Raw genomic sequence first — 16,378 nt, forward strand, 5'->3', positions numbered from 1 at the left:
AAAGAGTTGATATTGCAGTCTTGATTCTGAAATCTGCAGGACAAGACAAGCAGGGTGGAAACTCAGGCAGGGTTTCTATGTTGCAATAATGAGGCTAAATTCCTTCTGAGGGAGACTCTGTTCTTCCCTCTTCTGAACTCCTGGTTCATTCCTTGCTTGTAGATGCACCACCCTGATTTCCACCTTCATGTTGACATGGCATTCTCTGTGTATGCAAGGACATGTCAACATTTCCCCTTTTCAGAAGGACACCACTCACTGGGGTGGGGCTATCATACTCCAGCGTGACCTCAAGTTCACTAATTATATCAGCAATAGCTCTATTTCCAAATAAGGTCACGTCCTGAGACCCATGGTGTTTGAAATATGGAGGGGGGCAACTTAAAACACAGGGTGATAATCATGATATGGGAAGCTTTTGAGCATAGCTAGTAGTTAGGGATACTCCAATATGTTGGACCTAACTGAAACTGATCAAGTTGTCAGAGAAGGTCTGAGAAAGAAGAGAGGAATAAAGTTTATCTGGGGATATTATTTTTGTTTCTGAAGCAAAATATCTGAGACAAGGTAATTTATAATGAAAAGGGGTTTATCAGGTAGCCAGTGGCTCATGCCTATAATCCTAGATTCAGGAGACTTAGACCAGAGATCAAAGTTTAAAGACAGCTTAGGCAGGAAAATTTGGGAGACTCTATCTCCAATTAGTCAGCACAAAGCTGGATTAGATGCATGACTTAAGTACTAGAGCACCAGCTGTGAGCAAGAAAACTCAGTGAGATCCAGTGGCCCCGAGATTAAGCCCCAACACTGGCACTTATGCTAGTTCAGCCTTGGATAAGGCCCTGTGCTCCACTGTCGCATGGTGAGTCAGAGCCTCTCATTGGAAACTACGTCAGTTGGGAGAGAACTCATTCATCCATTAATTAGTTCACCCATTAATCTGTGACTAATCTGATGCCAGGGCCTTCATGATCTAATCAATCCCCTCTCAGGGCTTCCACGTCCACACTGGAGTCTGGGTGTCCAATTCAGGAACTTTCGGGTGACATGTTCAAACCCTAGCAGACAATATACATAAGACCTTAACTTGGTCAGTAATGCTTTAGAGAAAACAGAAATGCGGGTATTTTTGCAAGAACAAAGAGCAAAGACAGAGCCCCCCAATGCTGCCTAGACCAAGACAGCATCGAAAGAGCTCACTTCTGGTCCACTTCACTCTCTCTCTCCAGCCCCTCCTTCTTCTTCATCACTGTCCCCATTATACATTTGCATAGCCTCCCCACATAAGGCTTGTGTAAAAGTTATTAAAAGGAAGGGGTGACATTATCCAAAAGGAAATGTGCTTCTTACCTGACTTAGGTAAGTGTAATGCCTCTATACATCATCTTTATAATAACAATAAAGTTTTTTAAGTTATTAAAAGAGGCAGGAAGTCTAACTCAGTGTATGTACCAAGCATGCATGAATCCATGGGTTCAACCTCCAGGACAGCAAGTAAATAAAAATATTATTGAAACAATGTATGAATATAAACCTAATTATTAGCTGCATAGAAATTGGTTTTGGGGGTTTTTTTTGGTTTTTTTTTTTTTTTTTTTTTTTTTTTTTGGCCAGTCCTGGGCCTTGGACTCAGGGCCTGAGCACTGTCCCTGGCTTCTTCCCGTTCAAGGCTAGCACTCCGCCACCCGAGCCACAGCGCCCCTTCCGGCCGTTTTCCATATATGTGGTGCTGGGGAATCCAACCAAGAGCTTCATGTGTAGGAGGCAAGCACTCTTGCCACTAGGCCATATTCCCAGCCTCAGAAATTGGTTTTTTAACAGTTGTACTTTCAGAACATTGAGATTCCAAGTGAACTTTAAAAGAAACATATTAGCTGGGCACTGGTAGCTCACACCTGTAATCCTAGCTATTCTGGAGGCTGAGATATGAAGATAGTGACCTGAAGCTAGACCAAGCAGAAAAGTCTGTGAGAGTCTTATCTCCAACTAACTGGCAAAAAGCCAGAAGTAAAGCTATGGTAGAGTGTCAACCTTGAGCAGAAAAGCCAAACAAGAGTTCAAAGCCCTGACTTCAAACCTAGTACTAGCACAAAACAGCAACAACAAGAAACATATTATTAAATATTTGGCTGTCCTCCAATTAGTAATCATCTGTGACTCTAATAGCCATGTTCTATTCCTCTCATTCATTGTCCTCTTCCAGTTGGCATTGTTTATAGCCAGAGATTTGCTTGCATAGCTTTGATGATATCCCAAATAACAGAAAACAAAAATATAAAATATGATTAAACCAGGGCAAAATGGAATTTTAAAAAATAAAGCTCAGGAGAAAATAAGCCATTTCTTAAAATTAAATCTAATTGTAAATTCTGTTCTGTGATTTTTAACTTGGAAAGTGTTCCCTCTGTTTTATTAAAGGAGCATTTTGATTCTCTTTATAAAATGGTACTACTTCAAGTGTGAATAAAAACTTTTGACTTGCCTTTGGGTGTGCCCAAATCAATTTTGTAGTCTGCATCCAGGCAGTTGGATCCTCCTCAATAGCCACATGATTAATTAGGGAAGCGGCTGTTCAATCAGAATAAAGTGTTCCCAAAGTCTTTTGAATCCCTAGGGACTGGTGCTTTCAGGAATACAATTCCAGGATAATTGTATTTTGTGGCTGCTACTGACACCCTTAGCCTGTCTGCACAAAAGACCGAGGGCTCTGTGCAGTGCAGGCAGGGGCAGTTAGCTGGAGGTCTCTCAGATAACTTTTCCCCACTCAAATTTTGCAGTGTGGCTCAGCCCTTGTGGGCCAAGGGAAGCCCGTGGATTCTGGCACCCTCTACCCACCATGCTTCACACTCAGGATGGTCTAAGAAGACACAGAGATCCTCCCCTTGCCCCTTCCCAGAGGCCCTCCCCTACCTCCTCCTCAGGCTTTCAGAGCTGCAAACAGAGCCAGACCCCGCGGGAAGATCAATCTAGGAAAGGTCCTGTCACCAGATGAGCAAGAGCTCAAGCTTTGTTTTTCTTGGATCGTGGGGGACTTTTATTCTGTCTGCATATTTTCTCTATTTCCTTCATAAGAGTCTCTGTCTTGAGGCACAGGACCGAAACAAAATGCCTAATGAAGCATGCCAGAAAAAGGGGCCTGCAAGTGACTTGAGGAAAAAGCCTGGGGTGAGGGGAGAAAGGAGAAGGGTCAGGTTACAAGTTCTCACAAAATCCTTTGACAACACCAGCTGGAGACTCCAAATTTGGAAGCCCACAAAAGGCTTTTCCAGCACTTTGGGGCTTCACGGAACGGGGCATGCATTACAGAAGTGTGCCAGGCACTCTGTTTCCAATCCTTTTGTCTTCAAGCAAGCTTTCATGTGAGAGCAAGTCAGGTCTATGTCTAGGTCGTCCTGGCCAGTCCTCTTTCAACTAGAGTTAGCCGGGCCTTAGTGCCCACACCTGCTGAAATTCCTGCACTCCCAATTGGTGGGGCCGCTGAAAGAAGACCCTCTGGCCACCTGGCACCCAGGTATCCTTGCACCCAGTATCACCGCCTTGGGCTTGCAAACATCTAGCAGGTTGCACTCTCCTGGTCTGAGGGATGCATCCTATGCCCGCTCTCCAAGGACAAGGCCATTCTCCGTGGCCCTGTCGCTGGGCACCCCCTCCCCACTCCCCAACACTGAGCTATTGGCACTCTGCCTGAAGCCTCCCAAGCAGCCAGCAACATCTCCTAAAACCAGTGCATCAGGACAGACAAGTGAGGGGACCTTTGGAACCAAGGGAATGAAAATTCTAGAAGAACGACCCCATTCTCCAGAAAGACGTAGTGAGGGGAAACGAAGTAGTGTGAACTTGACTCAGAAATGCAAATCGAGCTCAACTCTTCCCAGCGCACACAAACCAACCAAAGACAAATCTGCCAACGCGCTCTGCTTCCCAAGAAAAGGCCTCATGAATGAGAATGGGTTGCTAGGTTTCCTCCCTCCCTCCTGACAATCTCTTCCCACAAGATTTCCACCACCCTATTAAAACAGGCAGGGCCTTGGTGACTGAGAAGCTGGGGAACTGTGCCAGGCCCACGGGGCCGCCCGCGGCCGCTCTCGCCTTCAGGACCCTGGAGAGCGCCCGCCGCGCCCCTGGGACCCGCGCCCCGCCGTGTGCGCCCCGCGCCTCGCCACAGGGTCGCTTTTATTCACTGCTTCCCGCCCCCTTCTTCATTTTTCTTGGCAGCTATCTCCCTTGTTTTTCACAGACAGATTACATTGTCTTGTTTTAGTTGAAGGAGGTGTTTGGATTGGATTGGAGTTAGGTTCTGGTTCTAACTACAGTAAAGGCTAGTGCACGAAGAACCACAGAAAGCTTCTCAAAGACGAGAACTAAGAATTCGGCCTTCAAAAACCCCTAAATTCATCCCTTTACTTTATCAGTGAAGCAGATGAACTAGAAAAATAAAGACGTAAGGGGGGGTGCATCAAGTTAGTTAGGTTAGAACCCAGAATTATTTTGCTACTTTCCAAGAAAAAAAAAAAAACATTTTACTCTCATCAGTTGGATGGACGGATGGAATTCCCAACGTGGGCCTGTAGACTGTGATTGTAGCAGTGGTCCCAACCTTGAGTCCTGTCCCCACTACTGCACCTGATCTATCCTACTCAATGCATCTGTAGCCAAATTGGCTAGCCCCTTTCTCTGTCCCGCCAGATGGGCCTGGGATCCTTTAGCTACCTGTGGCTACCTCCCCTTAACTATACCAAAGAGACTTGGTAGCTAAGTCCAACACCGCCAATGGCAGGTTCGAGTAGTAGTGGAAAATGACAAGGGAGAGAAAGGATGGTAGGCAGGCAAGAACGTGAAGAAACATCCGAGATCTAGGGAACTAACAGATGTAAACGCAGATCTTCTTTATGTACAGGGCATGTCACATTGAACATGAATACAAATTACCTGGGAATGCTAGCATGCAGACTCAGAAGCAGCAGTTAGGATGGGCCCAGAGATTGTGCATTTCTAAGGAGCCTCTAAGCACTGTCAACACAGCAACTGGTCCACCTGACCACACTGAGTAACACTGAGTTAAAAAGAGCCAGGGAGCCAGGGGCCAGGGGCTCAAGCCTGTAATCCTAGTTTACTCTTGAGGCTGAGATAGACGCCTGGAGCAGACAAAGTCCACAAACTTTATCTCCAATTGACCAAGAAAAAGTCCAGGCGTGGAGGTGTGGCTTAAGCAGAAAAAGCTAATCAAGAGTCTGAGGTTCTGAATTCTAGCCATGGAGAGGAGAGGGTCAGAAGGGAAAGAATGGAACCATAGGCTTTTCCTTTGTTGTTGTTGTTGTTGGCCAGTCCTGGGCTTGGACTCAGGGCCTGAGCACTGTCCCTGGCTTCTTTTTGCTCAAGGCTAGCACTCTGCCACTTGAGCCACAGCGCCATTTCTGGCCATTTTCTATATATGTGGTGCTGGGGAATCGAACCCAGAGCTTCATGTACATGCCACTAAGCCCTATTCCCAGCCCCAGGCTTTTCCTTTGGCTTTCCCCGATCTTCCCTTGCATCCCCAAAGTAATTTTGTAAAAGGTTGTAATAAATGGCCTCGTGTTAGTGTCTGGACACCACAGTAATGGTGTGCTGGTTTTGTTTCTCTCCTCTTCCCCGCCCTTCCCGCCGCCGGCCCGGCACAGCTGCCAGGCTCGCTGGCTGTCCCGAAGCTCCTCAGCCTGCTTTCCAGCTCGCTCGGCAGCCCCGCGCGGCTCTTCTCTCACCTTCTTCGGCGACCCCCGCCTGAAGCTCCCCACCGGCGCCCCGACTTGTCCTCCCAGCTGCCCGCGCTTCGGGCCACCGGCCTCCTGCAAGGCCCCGAGCCGCTGCGCCGCCGCCCCTGGCTCCTGCTTGGAGCCGCACTGGCACTGTCGGGCGCAGCCCCGGGGGGGTGTCCGCTGGGGCTGGCCCCCCGGGTTGCCAAGCCCGCCAAGGAAGACCCCAGCGTCGGGCAGAGTTCGCCCATGCCTGTGAGTACTGTGACCCCCACCAGACCCATCCCAGGCTTCGCGGGGCGCCCGGCCCCCAGCCCGCCCCATCCGCCGCCCATCCGCCCGCCACTGGCCGTGGGCCTCGGTGCAGGGGCAGACGGCAGTGGGCGCGACCGTGGACAGGGCGCCGGCGACCCCGGGCATTCCGCCACCCCGACGCCCCAGAGCCCCCACCGGTCATTTCCACCCCGGGGTCCCTGGAAGTGGGCGGGAGCTCCCACCCCACCCCCCTGCTTTTCAAACTCCGCGCTCAGCGGGTCGCCCTCCACCGAGGGCGCTCCCCACTCCCCATCCTCCGCCCCCCATCCCCGTCCTCTGCCCCCCACTCCCCGTGCTCCGCCCCCACTCACCGTCCTCCGCCCTCCACTCACCGTGCTCCGCCCCCCACTCCCCGTCCTCCTCTCCCCACTCCCCGTCCTCTGCCCCCCACTCCCCGTGCTCCGCCCCCACTCCCCGTCCTCCGCCCTCCACTCCCCGTCCTCCGCCCCCCACTCCCCGTGCTCCGCCCCCCACTCACCGTCCTCCTCTCCCCACTCCCCGTCCTCCGCCCCCCACTCCCCGTCCTCCTCTCCCCACTCTCCGTCCTCCGCCCCCCACTCTCCGTCCTCCGCCCCCCACTCTCCGTCCTCCTCTCCCCACTCTCCGTCCTCCGCCCCCCACTCCCCGTCCTCCGCCCCCCACTCCTCGCCCTCCCCACGGGCCGAGGAAATGACGAGAGGCTGCTTTCTATCAGATCAGTTTCCAGCCTCAGTTTAGCGCTTTGATCTCGAGCGCACACGCCGACCAGCGGCGCTCCAGCCAGCAGTCTCTCGGGGCCCGCGTTCCCCCGCCGCCTCGGGGTTTCCCTCCGCACGGATCCCTAAGTCCCGGGCAAAGTCCCAGGGCGGGCGAAGGAAAGGGGGGCCTCCAAGGGACTCGGGAGGTGCTGGAGGGTGGGGTTCCTTCGCTGCACTCAAGCCCGCCCGGAGCACCGACGGGAAAGCGGGGTGCACCGGGCAGAGTGCAGTCAGGGCTTAGCAATGCCGGGAGGAGGGACCGCGGAGGGGTCCCTGCCAGGCTCGCGGGGCTGCCCCCCTCAGCTCTTCCCGCGACCCCGTCCCCACGCCTCCCTCCGCCACACTTCGTCCCCCGGGTCCGGTCGCCAAGTCCGGCGCTCGGGCTCTGCTTCCCCCAAGCGGCGGCGCGCCCCCAGCGCCCTCCCGGCGTCGCCCCCACAGCCCGCGTGTCGATCTGAGGCTGGAGGCGGGGACCCGAGGACCGGCCGCAGACTCGCTCTCGTGGGGACGGGGGAGTGTCCCAGTCCCCGCCGCGCGGAGCACGCCACCACCCGGAGGAGGCGAGACCTGGGCGAGCCCGGCCCGGGGAGGGCGAGTCAGGGGGCGGGGAAGAGGCGCGCGGGGGCCGGCGGGGGCCGCGGGGAGAGAGCGGAGCGCAGCCCGCGAGCGGCTGGAAGGAGAGAGCGGAGCGGAGCCGAGCGGGCTGCCCGCGGCTTTGTAATCGAAATAAGGCCCACGCCGGACGCATGCGCACGGGGGACGGAGGCGAGCCCGCCGGAGCTTCCCCTCCGGCCAGCCCGGCGGGCGGTGGGACTGTGAGTACCCCGTTCTCGCCAGGCATCGCCCTTCCTCCCCCTCAGACTCTCCCCGGGGCCTGGGGCTCGCCGGGGCCGGCCGGGCCCGGGACGGTCCTCGTGGCGGGCGGCGGCGGGATTCTAATGGGTCGGTGGTCCCCTCCGAGCCCCTCTCCCAATCCGTGCTTTGGGGAGGGGGGAGGGCACGAGCCAGTTACTGAGGGGGGGGAGGGGGCGTCAAGCCACTCGTTTCTACCACGTCGATCCAGGCTCGGAGGCTGGGTCCGGGAGTCTAGCCTTTAAGATTAAAATGCGTCTAGACCTTCTCCGGAGTACCGGGGAAAGTCGGGCGGGCGGGGCCGCTGGGAACCCCAGCGGCCGGGGAGCTGGACGCGCCGGGCTGGGCGCTCGGGCCGGGCCGTCGGAGCGCAGGTGGGGAGGACCGCGCGCCGCTCCCGAACGCGGGGCGCCCTTTCCGAGAAGCGCGACCCGGGTGGGGGCGCCCGGCGGGGCACCCTGGCGGGAAGGCTGGGCTTTCCGCGGCTACCCGGGACTCTCCGGCGACAGCGTTGTTCCTTAAGGTGCGGGCACCGCGGGGATTTTCTGGGAGCAAACCCCATCTCGATCCCCCACGGGCTCAGAAATGCGCTCGCCAAGTTGGAACCTGTCCGGGCGTCCGGGTTGCGGCAGCGGGGGGTGCGGACAGTGTGGGGGGGGGGCATCGAGGACGGGGCGAGGCGCTTGGGCGGGGGAGCGGGTGGACAGCGAGGGGTTTCGGAAGTGGACTCCGAGGAGGATCTACGGGAATGGCGAGGCCCCCACCCACTCCTGCCGAACCCCAGGCGGGGAGGGAGCTCCGGAAGGCGACGCTTCCCATGGGGGGGAGGCGAGTGTGGGAGGGGTCTGCGTGCGGCGGCTTTCGAGTGGAGGGGGACCGGGTGGGCGTCGGGGCGGAGTCCGAGAGCCCAGCCCCACTCACCCCACCTCCCCCTGGGGGAGGAGCCTGGGGGCCGCCGGCGCGCTTCCCGGATTTGCCAACGTCCCTGGGAAGCCCAGGCTGGAAGCCCCCGCCGGCGAGGCGAGGCGAGCCGACCGGCGCAGCGGGCCGGACTCGGCGGGGAAGTTCTGCGGCCGGCCCACGAGGATCTGGTGCAGCCTGCCTTCCCCCGCGCCGCCGCCGGTGGGCGGGATGGGGAAGAGAAAGCAGTGTAGTGGTTCAGGCTTTCCCTCCCCTGTGAGAGAATGCGCCCGGGGCGGGGTGGCGGGTGGGGACCTCTGCTTTCCCCGTCCTTCTCGGAATGTGGTAGCTGCCCACCTCTCCCGATCACTGTTACACACACACACACACACACACACACACACACACACACACACACACACACACCACTGGGGTCACCGGTTGTTGGAACAGCAGCCAGTATCCTGGGGCGCACAGTGGCAGAAACAGTCACCTGCCCAATGGGGCCCAGAATTGTTCCCCAAGTGTGAGACCCCCCTACCCCCCAAGCAATTAGGGGCTCCAGCAACCATCACCCAGGACACTCCTTTGGTCAATACCTTTTTCCCAGTCATGGGAGGTCAAAAGACCTGCGAGGCTTGAGGCTTGACTTCATTTCACCATACCATGATTGATTGAACAAAAGCCCAGCTTCAAAAAAAAAAAAAAAAAAAAAAAAGCCCGGCTTCCTCCCTAGACTTGGAGAGAATATTTGCAACAAAACGGCCCTAACTTCACGGTGTTTTTTTTTTTTTTAAGTACACTCATTACTTGCCATTTCAAGTTATTTTTACCCTATTTGAACAAGAATGAATGTTCTACAAATTTATCCTGTAATGCCTTTCATAAGATGCAAAGAATGCTTTATTGCCTAATAAAGAAAAAGCCCTGCTGGGAATGTTGCCTAGTGGTAGGTAGAGTCCTTGCCTTGCATACATGAAGCCCTGGGTTCGAATCCTCAGCACCACATATACAGAAAAAGCCAGAGGTGGCGCTGTGGCTCAAGTGGTAGAGTGCTAGCCTTGAGCAAAAAGAAGCCAGGGACAGTGCTCAGGCCCTTAGTCCAAGGCCCAGGGCTGGCAAAAAAAAAAAAAAAAAAAAAAAAAAGTCCTGGGATGTGTAAGTGATGGTTCAAATCCCAAGTTTTGTGTCTTTACACAAGTTACTTAACCTTTCTGTGCCTTAGTTTTTATCATCTGTAAGATGGTAGCTGCTGGTATTTAATAAATTGATTAGTGACATTTTTATAATTGCCTAGCAGATACTGTTTTAAAACTATTATACGTTAAATTGGTTAAGGGAACTTCAACGTACAGGAATGTGCCTATCATCACAACGTTGGAGGGTGAAGCAGGAGGGTGAAGTAGTGAGTTTAAAGCCAGCTAGAGCTATACAGTGAGATCCTGTCTTTAAAAAAATAGGAAGCTGGGCTGGGAATATGGCCTAGTGGCAAGAGTGCTTGCCTCCTACACATGAAGTTCTCGGTTCGATTCCCCAGCACCACATATATGGAAAACGGCCAGAAGGGGCGCTGTGGCTCAGGTGGCAGAGTGCTAGCCTTGAGCGGGAAGAAGCCAGGGAAGGTGCACAGGCCCTGAGTCCAAGGCCCAGGACTGGCCAAAAAATAAATAAATAAAAATAATAATTAAAAAAAAAAAAAGGAAGCTGGGCACTGGTGGTTCATGCTTGTCATCTAGCTACTCAGGAGGCTGAGATGTGAGAGTCACAGCTCAAAGCCAACCCAAGCAGGAAAGTCCATAACACTCTTATCTCCATTTAACCACCAGAAAACTGGAAGTGGCCCTGTGGCTCAAAGTGGTGGAATGCTAGCCTTGAGCAAACAAAACTCAGGGACAGCGCCCAGGCCCTGAATTCAAGCCCCATGACAGACATAAAATGTTTTTACAGAGAGAGGTGGGGGGGGGGCAGGCCAGTATTGGGGCTTGAATTCAGCACCTAGGCACTGTTCCTTAGCTTTTTAACTCTAGTTTAGCACTGTATAACTTGAGCCATAGCTTCTCTTCCTGCTTTTTACTGGCTAATTGGAGGTAAGAATCTCACTGATGTTCCTGCTGGGAGATGGTGTTAAATCCCCATTCTCATGTATCAGTGACCTGATTAGTGAAGAGTTTTGTGTGAACCACCAGAACCCAGCTACATTTATATTTGTGTATATATTTGCTTGTGTGCATGTTTGTTTAGCACACACGGGAATATTTCATTGTAACATTTCCATACATGTGTACAGTGCATTTCAATCAATCTCCCTATCCTCCTCTTCCTTCCTAATACAATGTCAGAAGGTTTCATTATTATATTTTGATACATGTCAATAACCTATTTTGACCATATTCATCAGTTCATTGTTGTTAGTGCAACCCCCCTCTTGTTAATATGTACCCCTTCAACAGACTTATCTGTTCAAAATGTTTATTTTGTGTGCTATAGTGTCTAAATGCAAATTAGAAAGCAGTAAACGTTTTCTGTATTTCTACATGCATTTAAATTCAAACACAATACATTTCTATATCATCCAGACCCCTTACTATGGTTAGTTATAAGATACTTGCATCCAGCCTTCAAAAATCACTTAATAAACTTCTCTCTGGCCTTTCAAATAATTCACGATGTAAAACAAATACACATTTGGAAAGTATTTACAGAAAAAAAAACCATTATCTTTATTAAAATGCTGTACTGAGTTCATTTTATTTAGCAGAATCGGGAAGCTTATTTGAAAAATGAGAAGAGCTAACTTCTCTGAGATCACTATAAATATTTAACCTGAAAAGTCCTTTATTATATAAAAATATAGCATGATGACAATTTTTATTGCATCCACTTTTGTTTATAAATGAGGAAACATTGGGAGAATTTAGAATTATTAGAAGCTGAGTGCCATTGACTCATATCTATAATCCTAGCTACCCAGAAGGCCAAGATCTGAGGACTGAGGTTCAGAGTCAGTCAAACAGGAAAGTCACGAGATTCTTATTTCCATTTAGCCACCAATAAGCCAGAAGTGGAAGTGTGACTCAAGTGGTAGAGCACCATCCTTGAATGGAAAAGCTCAGGCCCTGAGTTAAATACCCACTACTGGCACAAGAAAAGAAGAATTATTACAACTATATCTAATTCATTCAGCCTGGCACAGATGACTTTCTGTTTACTATAGATTTGTGAGCCTTTCACAAACAGGAAAGCAGAAAGGTTGCAAGGTAAAAAAAAAAAAAAAAAAAAAGTGTGTATTCTCTCCTGCACCAAGAAAGCCCAGGCTGCAATGTGTGTGTCCCTTACATCATAACACATGATGGCATGACTTGCCTCAGGTAAACTGAGGTGACAGATCCGACTAGAGGCAGAGGCATCATTAAAATTTAACACCCATTAGGGGATACACTCCGTTGTATATTCTAATTGCCTGAAGCAGTTTTATATGAAAAATACTTTAAGCTTTTATTACATTTTTTTGTTGTTGTTAGCTGTGGGGTTTGAACTCAGGACCTGGGCACTGTCCCTGAGCTCTTTAGCTCAAGGCTAGTTCTCTACCACTTTGAATCACTTCACTTCTGGTTTTATGGTGGTTATGTGGAGATAAGAGTCTCCTTGTCTTTCTTGCCCAGGCTGGCTTTGAGCTGTGATCCTCAGACCTCAGCCTCCTGAGTTGCTAGGATTACAGGCGTGAGCCACTATGCTTATGCTATTCTTTTATTAAGTTCATAAACTCTTTGTACCAGATTTGAAGATGTTTCCTTTCAGGAGGTTGAGATCTGAAGACCATGGTTTGAAGCCAGCCTGGACAGGGAAGTTTGTGAAACTCATCTCTAATTAGCCACAAAAACAGGAAGGAAGGAAGGAAGGAAGGAAGGAAGGAAGGGTGAGTCAGAAATGGAGCTGTAGCTCAAGTAGTAGAGTGTCAAACTAAGGAGCATTCCTAACGCTCCAAGTTAAAATCCCACACAAAATAGTAATAATAATATTAAATAGTAAATGATACAAGCAATGGGATGTGGCACAAATTGTAAGGTGCCTTCCTAGCAAGCACAAGGCCCTGAGTTCAAACCAGTGTCACCCAACAAATAAAATGACACAGAAGATTTTATGCTTCCAAGTTTTGTGGACTAGAGAAAGTCAAAAAGAAACATTTTTCTCTTATTTTAGTGCAATACACTATCAACTTCTAAAACCCTGCTGTCTGTCCCTTTCTGCACTGGGACAGTTTAATGACACTCACTTTCCAGGAACATATACAGACGGCAGCTTAGAGGTCTAGTCCTCTGGCACACAGCTGAAGAATTGCATGGGCAGAGCCTGTGGTAAACTGCAAGGTTATTTAAAGAAACAGCATGTTTTCCAGGGAAGTTACTTCTAGGAATTTTGTCCTCATCCCCTAGGAAGAAGAGTTCAGTTGTTTCCAATGCCCAAACTCAGGATCTTGCCCTGAACACTGCAGCGAAGGATAAACCCTAAATTCTTAGATGGAAAGCCAGGGCGCGAAGCAGGGAGTGACCTTTTAGCATGCTCCCAAAGCAGTGTGGGAGCTTTGAAATCACATATGTCAAGTCAGGTTCCGATTCCTGTGAATCACTGTCCAAGGGCAGATCTTCGCATTGGATTTCGGAATGCTACTAGGTGACTCATCTGGTGAGCATCTATTCAAACAAGCTCAGTGTCAGTCAGCAGCTAATAGGGTTCCCTCTGACTCATGGGGGGAGCATTTAGTACAATAAGTGTGAGTCACTAAGTACCAGAACCATCTGAATTGGTTCCTGAATGGTACCTTGAGCTGCTAGCTTGAGAGTTTATAAGTTGCTGCTGGGGTGAGTCAGCTCATAGTACAATGGAATGTCCTTCCTTAGAGGCCATTCACAAGAAAGTTTGATGGGCTGAGTACTCAAGGTAATATTGTATGATTAGAACTTCATACAATAGATTACCTTGGTTCTAGTTCCGCTGATTCAACTCTAGCTATAATACTTGCATAGGGAATCATTCGTGAAATATAAGAATATGCTCAGTTGCCCAGGAGTGATACTTCACATGAATTACTAATTAAACCCAGTTGACCTTTCAGATTTCTAGTGATTAATTTTACTCTCTAAAGTCTTTCTCCTGTCCATATTAGTCCTTGCACTTTTGGAAACAGTACCTCATGCAAAGGTACATAGTGATTTCATGAGGAGCTGGGATGAACAATATGCACCGCTGGTTGACAATGAGAAAGAGGAGACTTTATGTCTGGGTTTGTCTTTATTGTGCCCCTGTCACCTCTGAAGCTGATGTACTCATGGCTGGCATTGGTAGAAAATGTTTGTGCTGCTGCTTTAGGACTAGCAACACTTGGCACTTGTGTGTATGTGTGTGCATGTGTGTGCGTGTGTTTCTGTGTGTCTGTGTCTGTCTGTGTGCTAGCTCCCATATGCGCATGCACTAGATATCAAAGCCAGGACCTCACAAATCTATTCCTGAGCTACACCCCTAGCCCTAAGCACCCAACACTTCAACCCTACTCGAGTTGTATGGCTAGAATCAACCCAAAGTCACTAAAAAGAACTTGTGCAGCATACCCCCTACTTGACCTCACAATGGAGTGGTGGTGATTTTGAAGAGACTCGTAGATTTCTTAATTTGTATCAAAGTCTCTCAATAACTGGAAATGAAAGTATTTTCTGAGGGCACCAAGAGAATTTCTGATCCAAGGATTCCACCATCTATCATCATGTGTTTTCCTTTAGTGTGATATCTAATGATATCATGACACCATTCGCATATCCCTACTCTCTTGTTGCTGTTGTTGTGTGTTTTATGGTACTGCAGTTTGAATCAAGGCCTTGTGCTTGCTAAGAAGGTGCTCTACTCCTTGAGCAGCGCTATCTCTTCACACTCCGCCAGCTCTCCTGCTTTTGGACCCTCTTATTTAATGGCGACTTTACATAGTTCATTTTTTTTAACTTTTTAGTAGCATAATTTAATCATTCAAAGAGGTTTCATTGTGATATTTACATGCATGAATACAGTACACTTTGCTTATATATTACTATATTGCTCCTTCTTAATCCTCCATCCCATGAGTCTAATTATTTTGGACTTACCATCATTCCTGGTAAATTTCAGGCAGTTAGAGCCCTTTAATCAAAGCAAAGTTTCTACATGAATGTGCCACATTTCAACAAGGTGTCATTATTTGTTTTGTGAGATTTATGATTACTTGGAACTTTCTAGACTTGAGTTATACAAATAAAATGCACAATTTAAAGTTGAGCTTACTAAATTTCACATTAAATAAGCTATCAATGAAAACCACATAGATCAGGGACTGTCAGTTTCAATACAATTGATATTTTAGGGTGGATAACTTGGGGGTGGGGCACTCACAATGTCTTGGCCACATCTCTGACTTCTATCCACAGGATACCAGTAGAAACAAAAATGTCTCTAGACACCATCAAATTTCCAGGGCAGGCAAAAAACCCTCATCACTGCTCTAGACAAAAAAAAATAATAATATTTCCAGCCCTCACTCCACAAAATTCTACCTCTCCTCCTCCCAGGAAGCACTACCACAAGGACCACATTTTTTGTTGGTGGCGGTATGGGGTTTGAACTCAGGGTCTCATACTTGCTACACAGGTGCTCTTCCACTGAGCCAGACCCCCAGCCATTGCTTTTCCTTTAGTTATTTTTTTCAGGTAGGGTCCGTAATTTTTACCAGGGTCCTCTTGGTGTGGTTTTTCTTTGTACATACTCTGTTTTGGATTCACTGAGCTTCTTCTATCAGTGGGTTCACATCTTTCATCATCTCTGGACATTTATTTTCTCAATATTTCTTCAGATTTCACAATTCCTCCTGTCCTGCCGCTTCCCTTCTGATTTTGGGACTCAAAATATACATATTCTAGACTCCTTCCTTTGTCCCTTGTCATGTCCCTTGTTCTCTGCTCTGTTTGCTCCAATTTTAGTGACCTGTTTCAATTTGAAGACTTTGTGTTAACCTATGTTTTGTTTTAATAAGCCTAATAAGCTGTATTTTCTTCCTCAGTCAAACCAAACAGTGATTTACTTTAATACCTGTTTTGTTCTAAACGTAGTCCATTTGAGTCTTTCAAATAAATTAAAATTCAATGGTGAAATTCCTCTTTTCATCAACTGTGTCCATCTAATTCTTGTCTATTATATTTTAGATTACCTGTACACTTATGTCTGTTGCTTGTTTTATTAAATAATTTTTAAAATTATTTCAAATTATCTCTCTATATATATATGTCAAATAATTGTCTGATATTCTGATTGTCTGATTACCTGATCAAATAATTGTACACTGATATTTCTCCCATCAGCAAGTCTATCTTGCTCAAAGAATTTTCTCTTGGAGGATGAGGGGCAGATGATGTATTTCTTTCCTCATTAGTATTAAAGTGAGTTTGGGGTGCTCACAACTTTAACAATCTGTGGCTTCCTTTTGTTCTCAGGACTTTTCTCCCAGGTTCTGGATTAAGAGTTTGGTGGATTCTAGCTACTTGGTCTTTGCAGACTAGAATAGCCAGTAGATTTGGTCTCACCTCAGAGATTTTCCGCTTTGCTTTTTGCCTCTACCTTCCCTGTGTGTCTGTGTGGTGGTTGGTGTTGTTTAACTCAGCATATGTCTTGAGGACATCAGTCATGATTTTGAGGAGGGTCTTGTTACTGAAGAGGACTGGTTTTTCACATGAGACAGAACCCATTGAGCTCCTCGGCTCTCACTCAGAGTCAGCAGAGGCCTTCAGCAAAGAAAACTGTTGGTGGCCTACTACTCATTTGGAAGAG

General features: G+C 49.0%; 1 protein-coding gene across 1 annotated transcript in view; it reads left to right on the forward strand.

Annotated features, from left to right (window-relative positions):
* Positions 1-16,378, forward strand: part of Rgs20 (regulator of G protein signaling 20) — a 95,038-nt gene that overhangs the window by 20,552 nt on the left and 58,108 nt on the right. The window contains 1 exon segment of the mRNA XM_048358428.1: positions 5,651-5,987. Within this exon segment, the coding sequence (XP_048214385.1) occupies positions 5,651-5,987 (337 nt within the window).

The sequence above is a fragment of the Perognathus longimembris genome, chromosome 12 (genome assembly GCF_023159225.1).
Source record: "Perognathus longimembris pacificus isolate PPM17 chromosome 12, ASM2315922v1, whole genome shotgun sequence".
In the NCBI taxonomy this organism is placed as follows: domain Eukaryota; kingdom Metazoa; phylum Chordata; class Mammalia; order Rodentia; family Heteromyidae; genus Perognathus; species Perognathus longimembris.